Source organism: Oratosquilla oratoria, chromosome 42 (genome assembly GCF_046742065.1).
Source record: "Oratosquilla oratoria isolate Oo_2021 chromosome 42, ASM4674206v1, whole genome shotgun sequence".
NCBI classification, from domain to species: domain Eukaryota; kingdom Metazoa; phylum Arthropoda; class Malacostraca; order Stomatopoda; family Squillidae; genus Oratosquilla; species Oratosquilla oratoria.
In genome coordinates, this window is record NC_134818.1 from 40,937,990 (window position 1) to 40,963,186 (window position 25,197).

At 39.4% G+C, this 25,197-nt stretch overlaps 1 protein-coding gene across 1 annotated transcript; it reads left to right on the forward strand.

Moving 5' to 3' along the window:
* Window positions 1–15,500: 15,500 nt before the first annotated feature.
* Window positions 15,501–19,782, forward strand: LOC143021646 (uncharacterized). Its single transcript, XM_076179254.1, has 2 exons — window positions 15,501–16,094; window positions 19,699–19,782. Exons 1-2 carry the CDS (start codon window positions 15,501–15,503, stop codon window positions 19,780–19,782), a joined length of 678 nt encoding a protein of 225 aa, XP_076035369.1.
* The last annotated feature ends 5,415 nt before the right edge of the window (window positions 19,783–25,197 follow it).

Sequence of the window (25,197 nt, forward strand, 5' to 3'; positions counted from 1 at the left end):
AGTCTATGTAGAATGGGGTGGAATGGAAGGGGTTTGGAGTTTTCCCAACTTCCTCATTGACAAAGAGACGAGACTTTTCATCACCCGCAACACAACACAACACGGACAAAAGAACACACCTTCTACATACTCACTTATTAACAAAAACCAAATGACACCAGCACACAAAACAGACTAACGTGATCTAAAAGCTATCCTTGCACGTAACGTCACATACACCAACTCACACGACAAACTGACCCTCATCATATACTACAAAAACGCAAAAGTCTCTAACCTTATAATGAGAAATAATATGACTAAAAACAACTCTCTCCTCAAACAGACTAATGTGGTGTACCAGTGCACTTGCCCCGAAGAAGGTTGCAATATTCTCGCCAATGCTACTTACATTGGTGTAACCAATACCTCTGTGAACAGGAGAATGACAATGCACGCATGATACACACAACAAACAAGATTTAGTTAACAATACAAAAATATTTAAACAATGCAACAACAGCAAGAAAATACACATCTTGGAAAGAGTCTACATAACACAATACACCTCTATCTTAACCCTTAAACGGTTACCAGGGTGGAATTCTCCCGCTGTTTTCGAGATGGTTTTGTAACTCATACGCTTGGCAGCGTGGCTTCGGCTTGACACGCCCAGTAGCCTCAGTGTTTAGCTTGACTTGATTAAGGATGGTTGTGTGGTCCAATTGTCTCTGTTGTTATTTTTTTTTTCTCCCTGTCCCATTTCGGAACAATTTTTTCCAGTTCCCATTTAGTTGTGTTGTGGAAACTGGGTGGTTATTCTCCCGTATTTGATATAGTTTGTGAACACTTATTTTTTTTTCAGCTGTTTTCGGATAAGATATATTAAATATAAGTGAGCCATGGCAAAATGAAATATGTATACAAATGATAAAATTGAGAAATTAATTAACACAACTTGTGCTTCATCAGAAATAGTTTCTGAAAGTGAATCTGAGGGTAAAATTGATGAACTTGAAGCTGACATACTGTATGACAGTGATAATGATGTAGAATATACTCCTATACCGGGTGAAGACAGTGATGATGATGATGGGGAGGAGGTATCGGGGAGAAAGAGGAAAAACAGAAAAGAAGGGTGGTAGTAACATCCACACCAGCCAAGCGCCGTTTGCGTATGTTGCGCAACCTGGGTGGTTTTTCTCCCGGTGTTACCTTATTTGTTACAACTTGTGAACCTTTATTCAAATGTTTTTCCTTTTTTTCAGGTGTTTTCGTATAAGATATATTGAATACAAGTGAGTCATGGCAAAACGAAATTATATATATATATATATATATATATATATATATATATATATATATATATATATATATATATATATATATATATATATATATATATACAGATGATGAAATTGAGAAACTTATGAATACAACTGGTGCCTTATCAGAAATAGTTTCTGAAAGTGAGTCTGAGGGTGAAACTGATGAACTTGAAGCTAACATATTGTATGACAGTGATAGCGATGTAGAATATACTCCTATATCGGGTGAAGATAGCAGTGATGATGATGATGAAGGGGAGGAGGTATCGGGGAGAAAGAGGGAAAAACAGAAAAGAAGGGTGGTAGCAACATCCACACCAGCCAAGCGCCGAACTCTCCTCGAATTCACTGCCTCCACAACTTCTTATGCAGACCGTGCCACGTCCCCACCTCCTACTGCTTCCACCCCTGATGGGGGCCGTGCCACCTCCCCAGTTCCTACAGTTTCGACCTCTAAACCCAGCCGTGCCCCATTCCCTGATGCTGCCATTTGCGGAAGAAGACGTCGCCGCCGCCAGTTTGAAACGCCTTCCATCGTCAAATTCAATTCCCGCACGCATGCCAGTGGAAGTTAGTTTAGGTGGGGTTGCCGGCTTGAGTCCCAAGCAAGCACTAGGACACCAAGCAGGAACATAATGCATAGCTTCACCCTAGGCCCAAGTCCAAGGGAGGCAAGGGATGATGCGTCACCTGAAGAGGTATTCAGATTGTTCCTCAATGATGACATTGTCAACATTATTGTGAAGTCGACTAACCAGAAAATTTATGTACTTGCCTCCAGGTATACACGACAGACAGCAACTTATGCGCACACCAAGTCAAAGGAAGCAAGAACACTGCTGGGTGTACTAGTCACCAGTGGCGAAAAGAATGACGGGCACATCCCCACCGATGAAGTATGGATTTTGGATGTAGGATGTTTTTTATATTGAATGGCTATGTCCGAGGCGCGGTTCAAATTTCTCACCCGTTGTCTAAGATTTGACGACCTTGAAAGACGGGAGGCTCGGCAGAAAGATGACAAGTTTGCGGCCGTGAGGGAGGTATGGGACATCTTCATTGGGAACTGTGGCCGATTTTATGTTCACCACGACAACCTCACAGTTGACGTGCAGTTATTGGGTTTCAGAGGTCGTTGCCCATTTAGGATGTATATCCCTAATAAGCCGGCCAAGTATGGCATCAAGCTTGTCTTAATCAATTACAGCAAGATCAAGTATTTACTCGGTGGCATCCCCTACTTGGGTAAGCAGGAGAATGTGGACAGGGGAAACCTTCAGCTTGGCCATTACTATACCAAAGACCTGACGAGGCCTTACTATGGGTCAAACCGGAATGTTACAACCGATAACTGGTTTACCTCTGTTCTCCTGGTATCTGACCTTCTGAATAACCAGGGACTGACCCTTGTCGGCACAATACGTGCCAACAAAGAAGAAATACCTAACGAAACGAAGGGCAAAATGATATGAGAGCCAGGAACAAGTGCCTTCTTGTATACCAAAGAGATGACTCTGGTGTCATATATGGCCGACACTTCAAGTACCAAGAAGAAACTGGTGCTACTGATGTCATCTCAGCACACTCAGTCCACCATTGTAACCACTGGAAAGCCGGAGATTATCTAGTTCTATAACTCCACTAAAAGAGGGACCAATACCTTCGATCAGATGTGTTCCGTCACCTCCTGCTCCTGGAAGACCAAACGTTGGCCACTCTGCATCATGTATGGACTCGTGAATGCTGCCAATGTCAATTCCTACATCATATATAGGGAGAATTTGCAGAAGAAAAGGGGACAAGTCATGGAACGCACGAAGTTTTTGATACAACTGGGGAAGGCACTATTCACTCCCTGGGCACAGCTGTGTTTACCTCTGCTCCGCCCCTTGTAAATGCTGATCACCACCTTGTGCAATATACCATCACTGGGCAGTGCTGCACACTCGCCAGGGACATCATTCTCAAACAGCAATGGTGCTTTGGTGCGCTGTGTTGAGTGCCCAGCAAGAGTGATAGGAAAACGCGGCACAGATGCAACAAGTGTGCCAAGGCGAAGTGCCCTCGCCACCTGTACCCTGTCTGTGATGACTGCATGTAGCTGGTGAGTGTTATATATATATATATATATATATATATATACATATGCATATATATATATATATATGTATATGTATATATAAAACATATATATATATATACATATATACATATATATATATATATATATTAAAATATAAATTATATATGAAAAATATTGTTTATATGCCAGCTAATTTTTTTTTTTTTTTTTTTGTCTCCCATACAGTTTGTGACTGAGATAAAGGGATGGGACTCCTTGTATCTTACTTGATGATGTGCCGAATCACATTATAACGAGGCTATCTTGATGTGTTCTATTACTAATATAAGTCGGAAAGCTGTAACCCAACTGTCTATGTTTGTGGAAGCCGAAAGAAATCAGACATACTTGCTCTTCTAAGCAGTTTGTAACAAATTGGTGTTGATTCTTCTTCCTCTTGCTGGCTATGAGAGTAAATTCAAACTCAGACTGTCGGAAAGCTTATTTGAGTCCTGGTTAATAGGAGAGAGGATTGTTCCACCCCCTTTTGTTATCACCACTGGGTTTTTCCCCTTCTTTGCTGTCTTTGCTCTTCTTCAGTACTTTTATAGAGCTTTCTTGTTAATTCACAAGTTTCACTCAAGTTCAGGTAAGTAGGCCCCCTGCCTAAGTTCCGATTGAGGGTGAATAAAAATGAGGGTGTAATTTTCAGTGAACGTGTTGGTCTAAATCAGTACACCCGAGAAATCCCCAGAGGAATTCTCAAAGTCACGTCTAGCCACCTTCGTTCTGACGTCACTTTTTCCATCCAATAGTCTTTTACTTCTCAAACAAGTGCCACACCTTAAGGGCGTGCCTTTTTTCCCTTTGTCCAATAATATTTCTCCTCGTACACATTTTTCTCCAATCCGAGAGGCTGTTACAGTCCTTCTAGTAACATTGCTACATAAGCATTATGTCGAAACGGAGATGGCTGTACGCTCACAGTTTTGGTTACATCAGCATTATTACAATCAGTCACCTCTGTATCAACACGCTTGTTTACCTAGACAGGACGGCGACTAAACAACTCCCCGACTCAGCACTCGCAGTCGGTGCGGTCGCCACTGAATCAAAACACCCTAATAAAAAATACTATAAAATTTCCTTCCAGTCCTTCTACCTCCTCGATCTACCTCCGATCTACCTTAAATGTCTACCTTTATCTACCGGCCTCTTACAGGATAGAATGGAGAAAGCTACATCGTGGGCGTAAACTAGGAAGATACGATGTAATAGCACATTTGTAAAATTATATTTATTAACCCACTGTCGGGGAATGAGACTGCTAAGAGGAATCTATATATATATATATATATATATATATATATATATATATATATATATATATATATATATAAAATCCAGAATGATCTGAGGGTCTGCCCGAGGACCGTTGCCGATTACAGTGAGGCAGCGGGATTGTAACCGGTGGAAACTCGAGGTAAAAATGATTAGCTCTTTAGTGGGTAGGGAGGGGGTTATCATGTATAACAGTAAACATACTGGTTTTAGGCTTGTTTTGTGGTATAAGTGTGTGTGTGTTTGTGTGTGTGTGTGTGTGTATGTGTGTGTGTGTGTGTGTGTGTGTGTGTGTGTGTGTGTGTGTGTGTGTGTGTGTGTTAGTGTGTGTGTTAGTGTGTGTGTGTGTGTGTGTGTGTGTGTGTGTGTGTGTGTGTGTGTGTGTGTTAGTGTGTGTGTTAGTGTGTGTGTGTGTGTGTGTGTGTGTGTGTGTGTGTGTGTGTGTGTGTGTGTGTGTGTGTGTGTGTGTGTGTGTGTGAGTGATGTGCTTCTATGTATTTCTCTGGTAAGTATGCATTTCTGTGATGTATGAATATGTTTCTGTGATGCGTGTGTGTTTATGTGTATTTTGTGATGTGTGTGTGTGTTTGTGTGGTGTGTGTGTATGTATTTCTGTTATTTATGTTTATGTTTCTTTGATGTCTATATATTATTTCTCTTATTTGTGTGTATGCTTATTTGATGTGTGTGTATGTGTATGTGTTTTTTTGTGTATCTTTCTTTGATGAGTGTGTGTTTTCTGTTGTATTTCTTTGATGTGTGTGTATACGTTTCTGTGATGTGTGTATGTTTTTTTATATTTCTGTATATGTTTCTTTGGTATGTGTGTGCGTTTCTCTTTTTTGTGTGTATGATTCTTTGATATGTGTGTGTATGTGTTTCTGTTATTAGTGTGTTTTTGTATTTTTAAATTGAGTTTGAAGATCAGTTTTTGGAATCTCGATGTTGTACAACGAGAAAGATCCTGTCGATCAGAGGACGCACAAAAAAAAGTCAGTTCTTAGAACCTTTCTACAAATGTTCAGTACAGATGTACTTAGTACAGATGTTTGGAGTAATAGAAATACAAAAAACAAATGTTTATTTTGATATTTTCCCAGTAATAATCAGTGCTTCTCTTCCTGTGGGGACAATATCCATCCGAAGAGAGAAATTTAGACCCTATTCACAGTAGCGGTTTGAACCGCTCGGAAACCGTGGCTGTACCGCATCGTCAAGAAAAAAGCTGAGTAGTTGTGTGTGAACACCACTGACTTACACTGTAATTGGATCGCCGCAGTTGAAACCACTAGTTTGAACAAGACCCTAGGGACTCATAGTAGAAAAAGAAGGATAGTAGATGAATAAAATAATCCTGCATGACTCTGGTCCGTAGGGTATTACTGAAGTCTCAAAAACATTTACCACATAGAACAATTAATACCCCCTTCAAGGTATATAAAGATATGGAGGAACTATAACTGAAGTTGATATTGAGAGATCTTATGCTCAGTCAAAGAACTGAGAGCCAACCCATCGGGGTTGCGCCTCTAGCTTGAGGTAAGAGAGTCCAAGGGTTTTGGAAATGGGTAGCAGAGGCAATCCTCCATCTTGTAGGACAACTAGCAGGTCCCCGTCCATGGTCCCTCCAGTCTTGTCTCATCTAAGATTTGAATGAACCAATCTTGGACTATATCATCTGCTAGCCTATTCTAGGAGTTGATGTATCTATAGTGAGTACGCTATTGCCTAGTTCTAGTGTACAGGAAAGGAGCCACGCTTGTGGAGTTGTCTTTCAATCTCCGAACATACCTCTTGCTAAATTCATGTATAGTACTAGCTTAGGCTATATCATCATCTAGGCCAGAGGTGGGCAGCCCTTGTCATGTGTGCCAAACATGGTACACTAACGCCTTTTTTCCGACACGTGAATCTCAGAGCTTGACTCAATACGAAATAATTAATGAATTTCCAACTTTTTTGTATGACCATCAATAACTGCATGCTGCGCCGGGCGGCGGATAGCACACTCATGTATGGAGTAGAAACATGGAATTTAAGAGAGGCAGAGAGTAAAAGTTTAGATATGTTTGAGATGAAATGTTTTAAAAAGTATGGAAAGGGTTACAATGTTGGATAGAGTAGGAAACGAGGAAGTGGGGAGGAGAGCTGTGGTAGAAAAGGAGATGACAGATAGGGCTGATGAAAGATTAATGGGATTGTTTGGACTCATGGGAATAATAAATGAAGAAAGAATAGTAAAAGAGGAAGAGTGAGATGGAGGGAATGAACTTGAGGGGAAGACCGTCGATGACATGAGTGGATAGGGTCAAGGGGGCGTTGTGCAAGAGGGAAATGACTGATGAGCAATGAAGGGAGAGGGCGGGAGATAGAGGTGAGTGGAAAATGGGTGTGTATAGATGAAACTGTGATTCAAGAAAGGGAAGGGATTTCGAAGTGATGATCATGTCATCGAGATACGTAAACACTGAATGACCTATAAGACGTGCAAGTACTGTGTGTATAAATTGTATGAACACTGATGTAGCTAAAACGAGACCCATGGATAGTCGTTTGAAGTGATAATGGCCTGTCGGGGTGCTGAAGGCTATCAGAGGCCTATATACTGGAGCAAGGGGAATCTGGAAATATTCTGACATAAGGTCCAATGTCGTGAACACTACGTTATTTTCACCAATGGAGTGCAAGAGGTCCTGTAATAGAGGGATGGGGTGTCTATCTGGTATCGTGGGCTTATCTAATTCCCTGAAGTGTACTACTGGGTGGAAGGAACCATCGTGTTTGGGGGCAACAAAAATAATGAAAATTCATCCACTATTTCATGGTGCAGTGATGTCTTGCGCAATTATGTCTTAAATAAGGTTATCTACAATCATGTGTTCACTGTGTGGCATTACGTATGCGGGAATGTAACGTGGTTTGGAGTTTTCACGAAGGGCTATATGATGCTGAATGAGATTAGTATATCCAAGGGAGTGGCAAAAGTATGTCTGAATTTGTTGCAAAGTTCAAGCAAGTCTGTGCATCATTGAAGTCTATTGGGTTGAAATATGATGCATCAATGGGTTTTTGTGCTATAGACACGTCGGAAATTGTGATAATTTTTTTTTTAGGGAATTGGAAGATGGAAGGGTACGTTAGTGTCATTGGCAATTGAAATTCAAGTGTGACCTTCATTTAATGTAGAGCTGATGGCTGAAAGTAGGAAAATACCATTGGCACGGTAAGTTTCTGGTATACAGAGTACGTCGGTGTCTTGTGCTTGAAAAGATTGTAGGTGTATCTTTACATATTCACGAGGGAATAGCGTCTTTGTACGGATAAGCACTGCATGAGTGTGTTTGAATGTAGATAAAACTTCTGAGACTAAGTTGGATTTGGCGTTGAATTCCTCTTAGAGGGACAAGGTTTCTTCAGGTGGTGAAAAAAAACAACGGTATTCATTGAGTGTTTAGTCCTAAAATTTACATATTTTGACATGCGGGAGGAGGTAGTACGTCTGTTACGTTAGGAAAGCATGTTCACAGCTGCTAGTAAAGTACAATAGTTAGCGTCCTGGGGAGGGGTTGGAGTGGTTGAGAATTGGAGACTCTGTTGAATGATGGTGGTGGAACAATTTATACTAGCAGTTGGCGCATCCTCGTATGATGAAGCGGAGTCGATTTGAATGGAGGGAGTACAAGTAACTGACGCGGAGTCATGGTCTGCCTGTGGCTGCTTGGTCACGTAAATGTTATTTACTTTATGAGGAGTTGCTGATGGTAATACAGGGAGGAAATGGCTTGCATATATTATACCTTTTTTGAGCAGGGTAAAAGATTATGTTATGTTACTTCATCAATGTTAAACCTATGAGGATATCAGCAGGAAAGTGAACGTCAGTTACGTAAGCTGTAACTGGAATGGATGGGCACTCATATCTGAAGCTAATGCCTAGGGAGACACGTTTAGCTTCGGTGTGGATTTTATTGAAATTGTTTGTTGACGTTATGCTAATTGTGGAACCCATGTCGAAAAAAAAATATATATCACTTTCGTGTTGCTTGACATGGCATTGAATGTTAAGGAAAAGGAAGACATGCCTAGGATATCCAGGATATTTACAGGTAGAGTTGATGAGTGAATTTCCTGGTATGGAGTAATTGTCCTTGGTGTGCACTGAACCTCGGTCTTCTGTAGTCTTAAAGGAGATGTGTTACGTGAATGCCTGGCAGGAGTGATCTGGGGAGTTTGGTCTGTGTTGCCCCCGTGCTAGCAGCACACGGTAAAGATCACTCGTGTGGAAAACTGTACCGTGATATTCGCAGCGGTAGTTTGGTTGTGAAGGGTTACTGTGGTAACACATGTTCGCAAGGTGTCCTGGTTTGTGGCAATATATACAAACCAGTTGTCGTCTTGATGGAGAGTGTTGACATGAGCGATGTCGAGTGCGAGACGTATGTCTTGATCTGTTATGTGAGGGGGGACCGTGTGACCTGGGCTTGTGTGGGTTGGTACAATGGGTACTGACTCACTCTTAATCTGGGTGATAGCTTTGCCCGTGTCAGAGAATTTCCTCGAGAATTCGCCTTGTGTGATATTTGGTGTAAATAGAATAGTACCAATTTTCTGGAGTGTGTCCGGGTGTAATTGGGATAGAAGTCGAAAGTATGCCATGAGTGAGACTACGTGTTCCAATGAAATAATGCTATCTGAGTCCCAGTCGGAGTTTTTAGCCTTTTTTTAAGTTCACCCTCAAATGTTGAAGCAATCTTGACAGCTTTCTCTTTGGTGTGGTGTGGACCATGATTGTAAGTTACAGCCAAAGAATATATGGGGAAAAGTGATCCAAGTGGCTCAAATGATGCAAAGGACTTTTTAAAGTGCTCAACGAAATCATGATAAGATTTAGTTTTCTTCATTAGATCAGACTAAATGATGTCACCAACTAATGTATTATTCATGTCTATTTAGGGTGTTAGAATAGATATTTTACTTTTGTTGTATGTGATGTTCCATCGTGTTATCTCTAATTCAACCTCAGAGAGGAAATTGTGTACAGGAATGTTCTTGCCATTAAAAGAGAGGTAATGTGGTCTCATCCTTGTCTAGGTGGTAATGTTTTGTGTTGTTATGGTGTTTTGAGTAGTAGATGAACTGTCCGAAGAGTTGTTAGTAGAAGGAGGGGACATGTCTGGTGTAATGGAAGTGAGCGTAGAGCGGCTGCGTGTATAGGGTAGGTATGTCGAATCAGAGAGATCTTAGAACACGTTCAATGACTAAACTGATAAGAAAATAAAAACAAAGATCGTGATGCCTCCTAGGTAATATTGAGAACGGAAAAATATCTACTAACCAGGATGGTGTAGGATTTTGTCTTTAGGAAATGAGGATGTAGTGGAACGATTCCGTGGTAAGATGCACTGATGTAACAGGAGGAGGAGTTAGTACAATGTATTGGGGTGGTGACTTATAGAAATAATAAATGGAAGAAAACATGAACATGTAAACACACAAAATATAAGATGTCAAAGAGGAAAAAAGAATATATATATATATATATATATATATATATATATAAAAATATATATATATATATATATATGTATATATATATATATATATGTGTGTGTGTTTATATATATATATATATATATATATATATATATATATATATATATATATATATATATTTTGCTGGTAACCACTAAGGAAATCGGAAGGAAACAGTAATTTCCAAGCGCTTTCGTGTTATTCACATCTTCAGGGGAATACAGAAAAGTTGGTGTTACAAAGAGGTTTAAAAGTAACAAGATTATACACTAGGAAAGGAACTGGCATAGTACAAAAAGTCACAAATGAAGAAGAATAAATCTTAGTACAAAAAGTCACCAATGAAGAAGAAATCTTAGAGAACAGCACAATTCACCAAATTAATTTTGGTCACTTACAACCTGATTACAAATTTTGTTAATGATAAATTTATCTAATTTATAAATGCCATTACTGATATTAAGATTAGAACCTTCAGAATGTTTTATAATACTACTTTCTATTATGTTTCTATTGACAAATGAATTACAAGAAATAATAGAGGAAGCATTAGTCCAATTAATACAATGATTGAAATAGAGCATTGGATTCTTATGCTGTTTTAACACTATATTTATGTTATTTAATTCTAGTTGATAGTTCTTTGCCCGTTTGTCCTATGTAATACTTTTCACAATCTCTGCAGCCATCAGAGTCAGCGGGGAATTCTTAATTATTAATTTCTTAAAAGTACATGGGTTATTAAAAGCTACTTTAATATTCCATGTTTTAAGTTATGAGGAACTTGAGATTTTTTTTTTACTGTTAGGTAATACTAAAAGGTTCTTAATGTTCAAGAGGCGGAGGGGGTTGATTCCTATAAAAAGTTTTTTCGCCAAAAAGAGAGCGTTATCTAAAAATGTTCTAGGGCACTTTAATCCTAAACCTAGGTTAACAATAGACTCAAATTCTTCATCAATGAATTCCGGGCTACATATACGCAAGTCACGTAAGAACATGGAAGAATTTTTTTTTTTTTTTTTTTTTTTTTTTTTTTACTTTATCTTGGTGTGCAGAGTAATAATGAATATAAGAAAACAAATTTGTCGGTTTTCTATAAATACTAAATTTAAAACCATTCCCTTCTCTATGGATAAGGCAATCTAAAAAGGGCGATTTATTATTATTTTCTAATTCTATAATAGAATTAATGGAGGGAACCAAATTATTAATAGATTGTAAAAAAGCATCAAGGTCTTCAGTACATGGGCACAGGCAAAGAACATCATCTACATATCTATACCATATCGCATTAGATGATAAAATTTCACACAATAGTTACTTTTCAAAAAATATTGCTTAAGACAGGCGAGAGGGGATTCCCGATAGCCATTCCAAATTTCTGGGAATAAAAATTACAATTCAATTCAAATTTACCATTTTTACGCATAACTTAATGAGTTCTATTATATTATTAGAAGGCAAAGGAAGTGGAATTTTGTCCAAGTAATCGGTGAGAAAAAACAATTAAATTATTTACTGGAATTTTTGTGAATAAAATAGTAATATCAAAACTCACTAATCTGAAATTATAATAAATACTTAAACTGTTCAGTTTTTGAACTAAGTCTACATTATTTTTTTATGGATGAATTAGAAATTGTGCCAACTAACGGACTGATTAAGGACACTAGGCATTTGGATAAATTATATGATATGGATTTAACAGAGCTAATAATTGGTCTTACAGGATTATTCGGTTTGTGTGTTTTTACTAATCCATACATATAGGAAAAAGAAGGAGCGATGGCAGAAAAACGTTTGATAAGTTCATCTTCCCCTTTTAACAAAGTTTTCATTTTTTTTTTCAAATTCACTGTTCACCTTATTAAGTGGGTTGGTCTTAAGTTGGGCATATGTAATGTCATCGGACAAAAGATCATCCATCTTAGACAGGTAGTCATTCCTGATTAAAATGACCACCGCGTTTGCCTTATCTGCTCTAGTAATATGTAAATATTTGTCTAACTACCTGTCTAAGATGGAAGAGAATAAACGTAGTAATATATCATAAAAGCCAGAAAACCAGCCACCTGTTACTACGAAATAGCCCAAACATAATCAAAGAGCCAACTCAACAATCGCATGTCATCTATAGGTTCACTTGCAAACGAGGGAACTGTCCAACCCTCCCATCACCTATGTTGGTATGACGACTATGAAGTTGAGCAGACGTCTTAGCTACCACCTTTCGTCTGGAGCCCCAAAAACCCACTTACGCCAGGAACATCACGAGAACATAACGAGACAACTACTCACAGAGAACACAGAGATCATCACAACATGCCCGGACACATGCCGCTTCCCTGTACTTGAAGCCTTAAATATTAAAGAATTAGACCCTAATCTCAACATACAATCATCAGACCTGCAAGCATTACCAAGCATGAGAAGGAACACAGCCCCTAGTACCAGCTAATCTGAGACTAGGAGAAACGAGACAGACGACACAAGCAAGCCTTAAATACCGGCCAGACCCCCAAAAGCCAACATTCCGATCTCTCCCACCGTGAAGACAAGATCCACTTCCACGCCACTGAAGAAGAGTCATTGTGACTCGAAATCGCGATATGGCAGCCCAGATGACCTCCTACGGAGAAATCATCTCATATCTTGCAAAAGAGAATAAGTCTATCTTGCGTAATAAGGAGAATATCCTTAAGAAAATTCAGCATGTTGAATTGTCTATCACTTTTAATGAAACATGTTTGAGAGAAGACTTCGTACCCATATATACCCTTAATATCAGGGCTGTGGAGTCGGAGACGGAGTCGGAGTCGTGGAGTTGGAGTCGGAAGCAAATACGGTCACTGGAGTCGGAGTCGGAGTCGGAGTCGGAAGCAATTATGGTGTCACTGGAGTCGGAGTCGGTAAAAATATACCGACTCCGACTCCAGTTAAATTTACACTTTGCAATGCCTTCGTTTAGTCTGTAGAGTTGTGCAGTGCACATTCCTTATAAGCAGATTATACAAAAAAAAAATATATGTATATAAAATGTAATAAATCTTATCGTCTTATCTTTGTGGTCATTCCACTAAACCCCCAAAACGTCCTTGTGCAACGCTGGCTGTCAAATTTATACATAGAGCGATAAACATCCAAAGTATTACTTGAATAAATTAGATAAACACCTTCTGTTGACACACAGTCACGGGAGCTGTAATATTCCTGTCAAGTTCCATATGCGTCGTTTCCATCACTCCATCAGTCTGGTGGTTTCTCCCACTGCTGTGCTGCCAAACAGTAGGATAATTATGATTTCAACTGTAAACTAACGCAATAGTACTATCTCTTCTCTCTTTTCCCCTTCTTTGTCCCCTGTATACTTTTTAACATTGAATTATTGAAATAGGGATATTTAAAGTTGAAAAAAAGTTTCACGTTTCAAACATGTTCAGCTATATCTTGCATTGTACTCGTATCGATAAGATCGGTTCCAGAACCAGAGTAATGTCCATCGCAATAATCGCATAGCAGTACCAGTGTATAGTTAAATCAAGAGGTACATTATAGAATCTTTATTTTACTGAATCTTCTTCAATATCCTTCCAAAAATCTCTACTTCAGTAATAAAGTATTAATGAAGAGGTCAAACATAGGAAAGCCACACTATAACATATATCTTTATTCTTTGATATAAACCAGTTATAATGATATAAGTCTACTCAAGATTGGAGCGTATGTGTGTTGTATAGGCTTTATAAAATATGTAGGCCATAATCAGTTAATTACATGAAGAGGAGTCGGAGTCGGTGGTGCCAAAAATAGAGGAGTCGTAGTCGGAGTCGGAGTCGGTGGTGCCAAAAATAGAGGAGTCGGAATCTGAGTCGGAGTCGGTGGTGCCAAAAATAGAGTCGGAGTCGGAGTCGGAGGTTTTGTGTTCCGACTCCACAGCCCTGCTTTATATATATATATATATATATATATATATATATATATATATATATATATATATATATATATATGTATATACTGTATACACACACACACACACACACACACACACACACACACACACACACACACACACACACACACACACACACACACACACACATATATATATATATATATATATATATATATATATATATATATATATGATGAAGGTGGAAAAAGAAGTCACGGGTCTAGTTCCGAGTTCCTGAGTTTATTCCTAACCGGTTTCGCTCTTTGCTTCTTCATTCTTCTGAAGAAACATTGAGCGAACTCGGTCAGGAATTAACTCAGGAACTCGGAACTAGACCCGTGACTTCTTTTTCCACCTTCATCAACTTGTCACAATGTACCAATATATATATATATACATATATTTATATATATATATATATATATATATATATATAATATATGGGTGACTTGGGCGTTGAAATGTTTTTGAAGGTCTAACTCGTGTAAAGACGTGGACTACGATGGGTCAGTGGTGGTGTGAAGCTAGGTGCGGTGGTAGAGGGGGAGGTCATCTTCCAACTTGGTGGTGACGTGGAGAAGGCGGAGGATGTCAGACTCGTGGAAGTAATGTTGGATAATACCACGAAGGGGTAATTGTCTTCTAAATTACCAGGTTATTGGTAGGAATGATGAAGAGTTTGTTGCTTTGATTTTTCAGTGGGAGCAATGCAACGAAGAAGGATTTCCTCGTAGTGGACAGCTGGGCGTACGTGTATAGCAAAAATAGATGGCTCGTAGTATGATGCTTGGCTATGCAGTGGAGAGCGTTAGCTCGTAAGTATGATGCTTGGCGATGCAGCGAAGAGCGTAGAGTTGAAAAGTGACTATGTTCGATCGGAGTGCAGATCTCTGATGTGTCTTCTCCGCATGTGGAATCCGCTTATCCGTAGCCCCTGCCACAAGAGTGTATAGAGATGTTATCTCGCAGGAATGTAGTGTTGAAGTTCAAATCCGTAACCACTGCTGCCTGAATGTAGAATTGTTGCTTCGGAGGAATGGTAGAGTTGTTGCATCTGAGGCCCCACCGTCCCGGCTTGGTCTCCCAGCCCAGTCCCACCGCCCCGGCCTGCCTGCCGCACCAGCGTGCCTAGCCCCGCCCGCCGCCCCGCCCGCCGCCCCGCCGTGCCCAGTCCCGCCCCGGCGAGCTCAGCCCTGCCGTCCCGGGTTGACCGGCCCGTTGAACCAGTCTGCCCAGCCCCGCCAACCCGGACTGCTCTGGCCAACCCAGCTGCCCACGAACATCACTGCATACTAATCACGTAAGCATGACGGACGATCAACAACAGGAAGTAAGTGCATTCCGTGCACCCACTTTTTCCAACCGCGACCCAACAATATGGTTCACAATCCTCGAGTGTAACTTTAAGGCAAACCGCATTACCACCAGCCTAACGAAGTTTTCACATGCTTGTGGCCTCTTACCATCTGACGTACTCCTCCAAGTTTCAGACACCATCTCCAAGACACCTACATCCGGTACCCCATATGAGGATCTGAAGCAAGCCGTTCTGGACCGCCTTGAGTCTTCCCAATCTACACGCCTGCAGGAGCTCCTCTCGAAAGAAGAACTTGGAAATGAGAAACCGTCCGACTTGCTGCGATGCATGAAGCGATTGCTCGGAGACAAATACGCAACATTCAATAATTCCATCTTGCTCCACCTATTCTACCAGTGCCTGCCACCAACCATCCAAGGCAACCTCTTTAGCGCCAAGAACAAGCTCTCGCTCGACGAGCTAGCCACGCTCGCTGATGATTTCATGGCTTCGGTACCAGTTGCGCGCCCTACCATCGCTAACCTCGCCGACCAGTCCGCAACTCAGGCGTTAACCGAGCTAGTCTCCAAACTCACCCTCCAGGTTAGCGCCCTCCAAGAGCAGGTTGCCAATCTTCAACAACGACCCCCGTCACCAAGATACTACCGCAACCGCTCCAGGTCTACATCCAGAGGGAGACCCAAACAAACATCAGGCGTCTGCTTCTACTATCATCGCTTTGGACAAGATGCGAGGAAATGTGCACAGTCGTGCACCTTCTCACCGGCCCCGTTAAACAAGATGGGCGAACGCTAACGGTGCACAGCGTTCTCCAACATACATCGAAACTTTTCTTCGTTTTTGATCCCCTCATAAACACCACATACCTCATAGATACCGGAGCTGAAGTCAGTGTCCTGCCTGCCACAGCAACCCAGCAATCACTGCCGCCGATGTCTTACCTCTACGCAGCCAATGGCACCAAGATACCCGTTTTCAAGAGGAAGACATTTCAGCTAGAACTCAACCTCCGCCGATCCTTTGAGTGGACCTTCTACGTTGCAGCAGTTTCCCAACCAATCCTTGGCGCCGATTTTTTTACCCACTTCGATCTCCTGATCGATATTAAAAATCGCAAGCTCCACGAACCCCTTACATCGATGTCATCCAACGCCAGACCAACAACCGGAGTAAGTAGCCAGCTTTCAACCATCAGTGCCGATAACAAGTTTGCTTCTCTCCTCAGGAACTTTCCTGCCTTGACACAACCTTACTCCACGACCACGACTGTGAAACACCACGTAGTGCACCACATAGAGACTACGGGACCTCCAGTCTACGCCAAAGCCCGTCGTCTGGCTCCGGAACGCCTCAAACTAGCCAAGGCAGAACTGGAAGCCCTCATGCGTCAAGGTATCATTCGTCCAAGCTAAAGCAACTGGTCGTCAGCTCTCCACATCGTCCCCAAAAGCAACGGCGACATCAGGCCATGCGGTGACTACCGCTCCCTCAACTCGCGAACTGTGATGGATAGGTACCCAGTTCCCAACATACAGGAGTTTTCCTCAAATCTTGCAGGAACTCGCGTAGACTCCCGGATCGATCTTGTAAAAGCCTTCCATCATATTCCAGTCATCCCGCCGGACATCCCCAAAACAGCTGTCACAACATCTTTTGGCTTGTTCGAATACGTTCGAATGCCCTTCGGCCTCAAGAACTCTGCCCAAACTTTCCAGAGATTCATGGACGAAGTCCTACGAGGTCTGCCTTTTTGCTTCACATACATCGGCGATGTGCTCATCGCCAGTCTGGACGAAGCCAAGCACCAAGACTATCTGAAGCAAGTCTTTACCCGCCTACAATACTACGGCATCCACATCAATCTCGAGAAATCTGAGTTCGGTGTTTCATCCATCAACTTTCTAGGACACACCGTCACACCTTCAGGCGTCACCCCTGTCTCATCCCGCTGCGACGCCATCCAGAGTTTCCCGAAACCTACAACACAGCGCCAACTCAAACAATTCCCTGGTATGTTAAACTTCTACGAGTATAACCGTTTCATTCCAGGCTGCGTTCAACTGCTCCAACCGCTCTACTCCATGATCAAGCCATGCAAGAGGGGATGTTCCATCGTACTCAACTGGGACGCCGAAACTGATGCAGCTTTCATGGCAGCTAAAGAAGCACTCGGGAATGCTGCCGCCCTTAGTTTCCCTAACCCTCATGCCATCACTTCCATCTCGACAGATACTTCAGACACAGGTGTCGGCGCAGTTCTGCAACAATGCATCAACGACGCCTGGAAACCCATCGCCTTCTTCTCAAAGAAGCTCAACAATGCCGAGAAGAAATACAGCGCCTTCGACAAGGAACTCCTAGCCATCTACAAGGCTGTCAACAGGTTCAGGTATTTCATTGAAGGGCGACAATTCCACATATACACCGACCACAAACCAATCACAACAACCTTCATCCATAACAAAACAACATACTCCCCTAGAAAACTACGACACATCGATTTCATTTCCCAATTCACCACTGATATTCGTTATGTTAGAGGTGAAGATAACTGCCCTACCGACGCACTCTCGCGCAACATATCTGCAGTCTCTACCTCTCTCATCGACTACGCCGCCATCGCCGCAGACCAAGCTGGTGATACCGAGATGCAGCGATTGATGGAAAACCCCGCGTTGCAGATGAAGAAGGTACAGCTCCCTGGAACCAACACTCAGCTCTACGCCGATGTATCCACGGATACTATCCGTCCCTACTTGCCCGAGAACCACAGGTATCCCTTGTTCCGCTATTTACATGACCTCTCCCACCCAGGTATTCAAGCTTCGCAGCACATGATGTCATCACGCTTCATCTGGAGTGGAATCGCCAAAGACGTTCGACACTGGACCCGTAACAGCGTCTAATGGCAAGCATCCAAGGTCACACGCCACACCATCTCCCCTCCAGGTACCTTCCGCCCAGTCTCCACTCGACTCGAGCACGTCCACATCGACATCGTCGGACCGCTTCCCTTCTCCGACAGCTTCAGGTATATTCTTACTTGTGTAGACCGCTTTACACGCTGGCCTGAAGCAATCCCGCTTACTGACATAAGCACAGACACAGTAGCCAAAGCTTTTATAACCACCTGGATTTCAAGATTCGGTACACCACTCAGCCTCACATCCGACCGTGGTAGCCAATTTGAATCCAATCTATGGAACAAGATTATGTCTTTGCTAGGTATCCGGCGTTTCAGAACAGCAAGCTACCATCCTCAATCCAATGGACTCGTCGAACGCTTCCACCGACAACTCAAGGCTTCACTTGCAGCAACAGCACGCGACCGCACCAACTGGTCTACGGTGCTTCCAATGGTCCTCCTCGGAATACGCACGTCCCTCAAGAAAGACCTTGGCCACTCCTCTGCAGAACTTCTTTATGGCACTCCACTCCGCCTGCCAGCTGAGTTTCTTGCATCTGCCCCTATAACGCAGCCCTGCAGCGTTCAAGATTATGCCACTAGTCTTACAGATACAATGCAGAAACTCCAGCCAGTGCCACCGCGTACCTCACCCACAAGAACGTTTGTGAGCCAGGACCTCGAAGACTGCTCACATGTTTTCGTTCGCGTGGAGGGAGTAAAGAAGCCTCTTCAACAACCATACGATGGACCGTACAGAGTCGTCAAGAGGACAAGGAAGAACTTGACCATCGATCGCCGTGGAACTACTGATGTCATCTCCATGGACCGCGCCAAGCCTGCATACCTACTATCGGACAACGCACAAGATCCCGTTGGTCTTCCGACACCTCCGGACACACGGGCTACAAACCACAAGCGCACTACAAAGAAGAACCAGATATCGTTCCTCCTACCTCGTCACTAGGGGGAGAGTTCTGTAGTGTTCTGTAGCCAACACGTGTAGTTACCCCTGTACGACTCGTGACCGCCGAGCACAGGATAAACTATAGTAACCCCTTAAAACATGTGTTCGACTAATTTTGATTAATATAAATAACAATGTTCATTATAGCAACTTCATTTATTTTGTAAATAAAATCAAACATATCCCTCTGCATCCTGTAAAGAGGATATCTATGTATTGTAAAAATATCTTAAATTATTGTATACTTAACGTAAGGAATCCAGACTTTCGCCACCATTTTTGTACAAAGTATTATCGTCATTTACAATAAACAGAAACCAGTCATGGGATTGACTTTAAATAACCTAGCTGCTTCCAACAAGGACAGTTGTAGTGACCACTACACTTTGAGGCGTTGAAGCAAAAGAAGTTGTGGTTTGTTTTCTTTAATGACTCCGTCTGAACATCTCGAATCATTCCACATGGAAAACACTGGTGGTTGCCAATGGTGCAATTTGCATACAACTTTACATGGTGGCTGTTGCCAATATATATATATATATAGATATATATATATATATATATATATATATACATATGTATATATATATATACATATGTATATATATATATATTTATATGCATATGTATATATATATATATGTATATATATATATACATATATATATATGCAAAACAAATCACTAAGCACACGTGACAACAATACTTGCAGAAACCACTTGGAAAATAAAAGAAATGAATACCAAACGTTTTCGTCTATTCAAGACATCATCAGGGTACGAAGGATACAAAAATGACCAAAGGTCACAATATGTACAAGGTGGTAAAGGAACTGGGAAAGTTCCAATGTTACACAATTCCAGAAGAATTATTTACAATATTTTTAATAATAAAATCATCTAATTTATACAAACCTAAGCTTGAATTCATATTATGTTATACAATATGAATTTAAGCTTAAGTTTGTATAAATTAGATAATTTTATTATTAAAGATATTGTAAATAATTCTTCTGGAATCGGGTAACATTGGACCTTTCCCAGTTCCTCTACCACCTTGTACATATTGTGACCTTTGGTAATTTTTTGTATCCTTTGTACCCTGATGATGTCTTGAATAGACGAAAACGTTTGGTATTCATTTCTTTTATTTTCCAAGTGGTTTCTGCAAATATATATATATATATATATATATATATATATATATATATATATATATATGTATGTATATATATATACATGTATATATATATATGTATATATATATATACATGTATATATATATATATAAATATTATATATATATATATATATATATATATATATAAGATTGAAAGTGAAAGAAGTTGATGAGGAGATATGGGAGAATTTACGCCTTAACGTTTCGACCCGCAGGGTCTTGATCACAAAGCTAACAACTCAAACGTAACAGGATGTTTTATACACGGAACGCTTCGGAGAGCTTGCTATTTTATTTGCGTATTCTTTTGTTATTAATAAGCTTGTGGCTTTTGCTAAACATATAAAGCCTTCTCTATGGTTAATGTTGTTATTAGTGTTGATATAAGCTGCCTCAATTGTCTTCCTTAGTTTCTTGGATGATCCTTTGTTTAATATGGTTGCGTTGTTCCAGTCTGGAAGGTGACCATGTTTATCCACATGCATTCCTATGGAGTTAGATGTCCTATGGGCTTTTACGTCATTTTTATGTTCATTTATCCTTTTATTAAGTCCGCGACCAGATTCACCAAAATATGAAGAGGGACAGCTTTTACACGGGATTTTATAAACAACGCTGTTTTCGTTAGTGGAATTATTGTCGCTACGTGTTATCAAATGTCCTACTTTGCTACCTGACGTCCTGGCTATTTTGATGCCCGCTTTTAGGAGAAAAGTGTCTAGGTATGAATTGACATTAGAGTTTGGTACTGTGATATATCTGGTTTCATTCTTATTTTTATTTTTATCTTTACTTTTGTTAATTATTTCTTTGGCTTTCTTTTTTAATCTACATAAGAGACCTTTTGGATATTTGAGTTTTATGAAAGTCTCAGTAATATGTTGTAATTCATTATCTAGAAATTCTTTATTGCATATCCGAAACGCTCTGAGGAAGAAACCTATTATAATACCTGTTTTGGTTCTGTCATCATGTCCTGAGTAGAAGTGAATATAGTCTTCTTTATTGGTGGGTTTTCGGTATACTGAGAATTTCACATTTTTATCTATTCTATGGATAATTGTGTCTAAGAAAGGTAGTTTTCCGTTATTTTCATTTTCTGCAGTAAATTGTATATTTTCATTTACACTGTTTAATCTCCTGAGTTTGTTGTTAATGTCTATATCTTTAGGTATAATTACGAGTATATCATCAACATACCTAAACCATTTACTATTCCTACCCATTATAGTCATGTATTCTTCTGTTTCGAGTATTTCCATGTATAAATTTGCTAATACTGCAGAAAGGGGACTACCCATGGCGAGGCCAGAATGTTGTCTGTATTCGATATTATTAAAAGTGAAAGCGCCAAATCCTACACAAAGGGAGATTAATTCGAGGTAATCTTTTTTTTTCTTCAAATTATTTACTACTCGTTCAACAGCATTTAGAGCGCCTTTTATTGATACTCGAGTATATAAAGAGGTGACATCGTAGCTGGCTAGTTTCTTGTTATTGAAATCTAAAACTTTTAATCTATTAATTAGATCCGAAGAATTTCGTAGATGTGCATCACTAATAGTTCCTAAAGTATTGGATAATGGTTTAGCTAAACATTTGGCTAACTTATGAGGTGCACTATTGATTCCTGAAGTAATGGGGCGCATAGGAATTCCTGTTTTGTGGATCTTAGGCAAGCCGTGCATTCTTGGTGGTATAGGTGCTTCTTCAAGTAGGTTTAATAATTTTTTCCCTTTCACTGATTTCTTTAATATTTTTCTCGCTTTTGTTGTGAATTTTTCGCCTTCAATATTTGCGTATCCATTATGTTTTTTCTCGTAAGTTTCACTGTCATCGAGTAAATTTAACATTTTATTATTGTAGTCTTGTTGGTTCATTACTATTATGCCTCCTCCTTTATCTGCACTTGTGATTATAATATTTTTGTCTTTATTTAGGCAGATTAAAGCATTGAGAAATCTTTTTGGGATAACACATTTGTTCTTGTTTGCCAAGGCTTGATAGCATGTGGTAATACCTTGAATAAAACCTTTGTCTACATCATCCATTTTCCATATATAATTTTTTTTATATATTCATTAAATTTCTTTTTGTGAATTCCGACATCGAATTTCATACCTAACGATAGTGCTTGAGTTTCTGTATCTGAGAGTTGTCTGTCTGAAAGGTTCGTTACTAATTCTGGATTACCTGCATTGTTCCAATCACTATTTTCACATAACTGTTTTAATTTTCGTTCTAATTTCTTACTGTGTTCTTCTCTTTGTTTATGAAGTCTATTCGAAAGCCATCTCGGTATCGGTATCTCACATGTTTCACTACGTAATGTACTTACTTGGTCTTGTAGACTCTCTATTGCTTCTTCTAAGTAAGCTCTGGCCGCATTTCCAAACGGGTGTTTTGTGTTTCTTAGTTGTTCCGGTGCTGATTTGGGGAGAACTTGCTCTTCTAGGCAATCTTTGAGAAATTGTCCGCGTAATGTATAACTTTCCATTTGTCGTCTTCTGTTGTATTCTCTCCATATTTCCTCTCTTCCATCACTTTTCGACATGTTGACTATATTATGACAAATAAGATTGAAAGTGAAAGAAGTTGATGAGGAGATATGGGAGAATTTACGCCTTAACGTTTCGACCCGCAGGGTCTTGATCACAAAGCTAACAACTCAAACGTAACAGGATGTTTTATACACGGAACGCTTCGGAGAGCTTGCTATTTTATTTGCGTATTCTTTTGTTATTAATAAGCTTGTGGCTTTTGCTAAACATATAAAGCCTTCTCTATGGTTAATGTTGTTATTAGTGTTGATATAAGCTGCCTCAATTGTCTTCCTTAGTTTCTTGGATGATCCTTTGTTTAATATGGTTGCGTTGTTCCAGTCTGGAAGGTGACCATGTTTATCCACATGCATTCCTATGGAGTTAGATGTCCTATGGGCTTTTACGTCATTTTTATGTTCATTTTTATTTTCATCTAACTCCATGCATTACTATGGAGTTAGATGTCCTATGGGCTTATACGTCATTTTTATGTTCATTTTTATGTTCATCTAACTCCATAGTAATGCATGTGGATATACATGGACCCCTTCCAGACTTTCAATCTTATTTGTCATAATATAGTCAATATATATATATATATATATATATATATATATATATATATATATATATATTAGTGAATTTAGGGAGCAGGTTCTCTTCAATGCATTTCTTACTAAATAACACAACAAACTGGGCGTTAGTTATCTTCTTATTGGGACTTTTAGAAGAATAGAAAGTCTCAATATGAAGATAACTAACGCCCAGTTTGCTGTGTTATCTAATGAGAAATGCATTTATATATATATATATATTTATTTATATATATATATATATATATATATTTATATATGTATGTATATATATATATATATATATATATATATATATATATATATATCAACAATACACTTTAAATCTGAGCTATGAACATCAAGGGACTTGAGGAGTTCAACATGCAGATATTGAAACTTGGTAACACGTGACAAGTGTTAGTGACTTAACCAATTGCATCATCAAGGGAGTTGATGGCGCAATCAGTTAAGTCACTAACACTTGTCACGTGTTAGCACAGGTTTGAGTCCATGGCCGTACCACGTTTCAATTTCTGCATGTTGGCCTCCTTGAATCTCTCGATGTTGATGGCTTGTAATTAAAATGTATTGATGTTGATGAAAATATATATTTTTTCACTGTGACCCATTCAGTATTATATACATATATATATATATATATATATATATACTGTATATATATATATATATATATATATATATATACATATATATATTTATATATACATACATATATATATATATATATATATATATATATATATATATAATTTATTGTCTACTATCAATTACTTACTCTACTTCTACAATGTACAGTTCATGAACAGAGTATGGATCATCAGTATTCATACATAGTTTGGATATATTTACAAGTATAGAACAGATATAAAAATATATTGGTCGTATGACGACTTACAGATAGCAATGTCGTACGCGGGTGTGCTTTCATGCTCGGTCGAAATTATCACGATGAGGTCCGACACAATATGAGGTCTCATGGGAGTTTTCTGATGAGGTCGGATCTGACGTGCTATAGCTAATACATGCGTGTGCGCGTGTGAACGCTGGGCATCTAAGGGATTGAATATTTCCTTCAATTATCTTGCAACATATACAGGTATATATATATATATATATATATATATATATATATATATATATATATATATATATATATATATATTACAAAGGATTACAAAGGCGGAGCATGCCGACAGGAGATCTTTTGTTCCATATCTAGGTCGGATGCGAAAAAAATCATAATAACAATAAAGTAATAAATAAAAACTATAATAATGTAAATAACAAATGAAATACATAAATAAATGGATAGGTGTAGTTAGATAATAAACAAACAGGTAAATAGTAAATAATTATAAATTGACATGTAACTAATAATGAATGAAAATCAAACAGACAAATGATAACAAAACAAAAACAAATAATATAAAATAAATTATAATCATTACAGCATCTTGCTTAGGTGTTTATCTAAATGATTCTTAAAGCTTCGAGC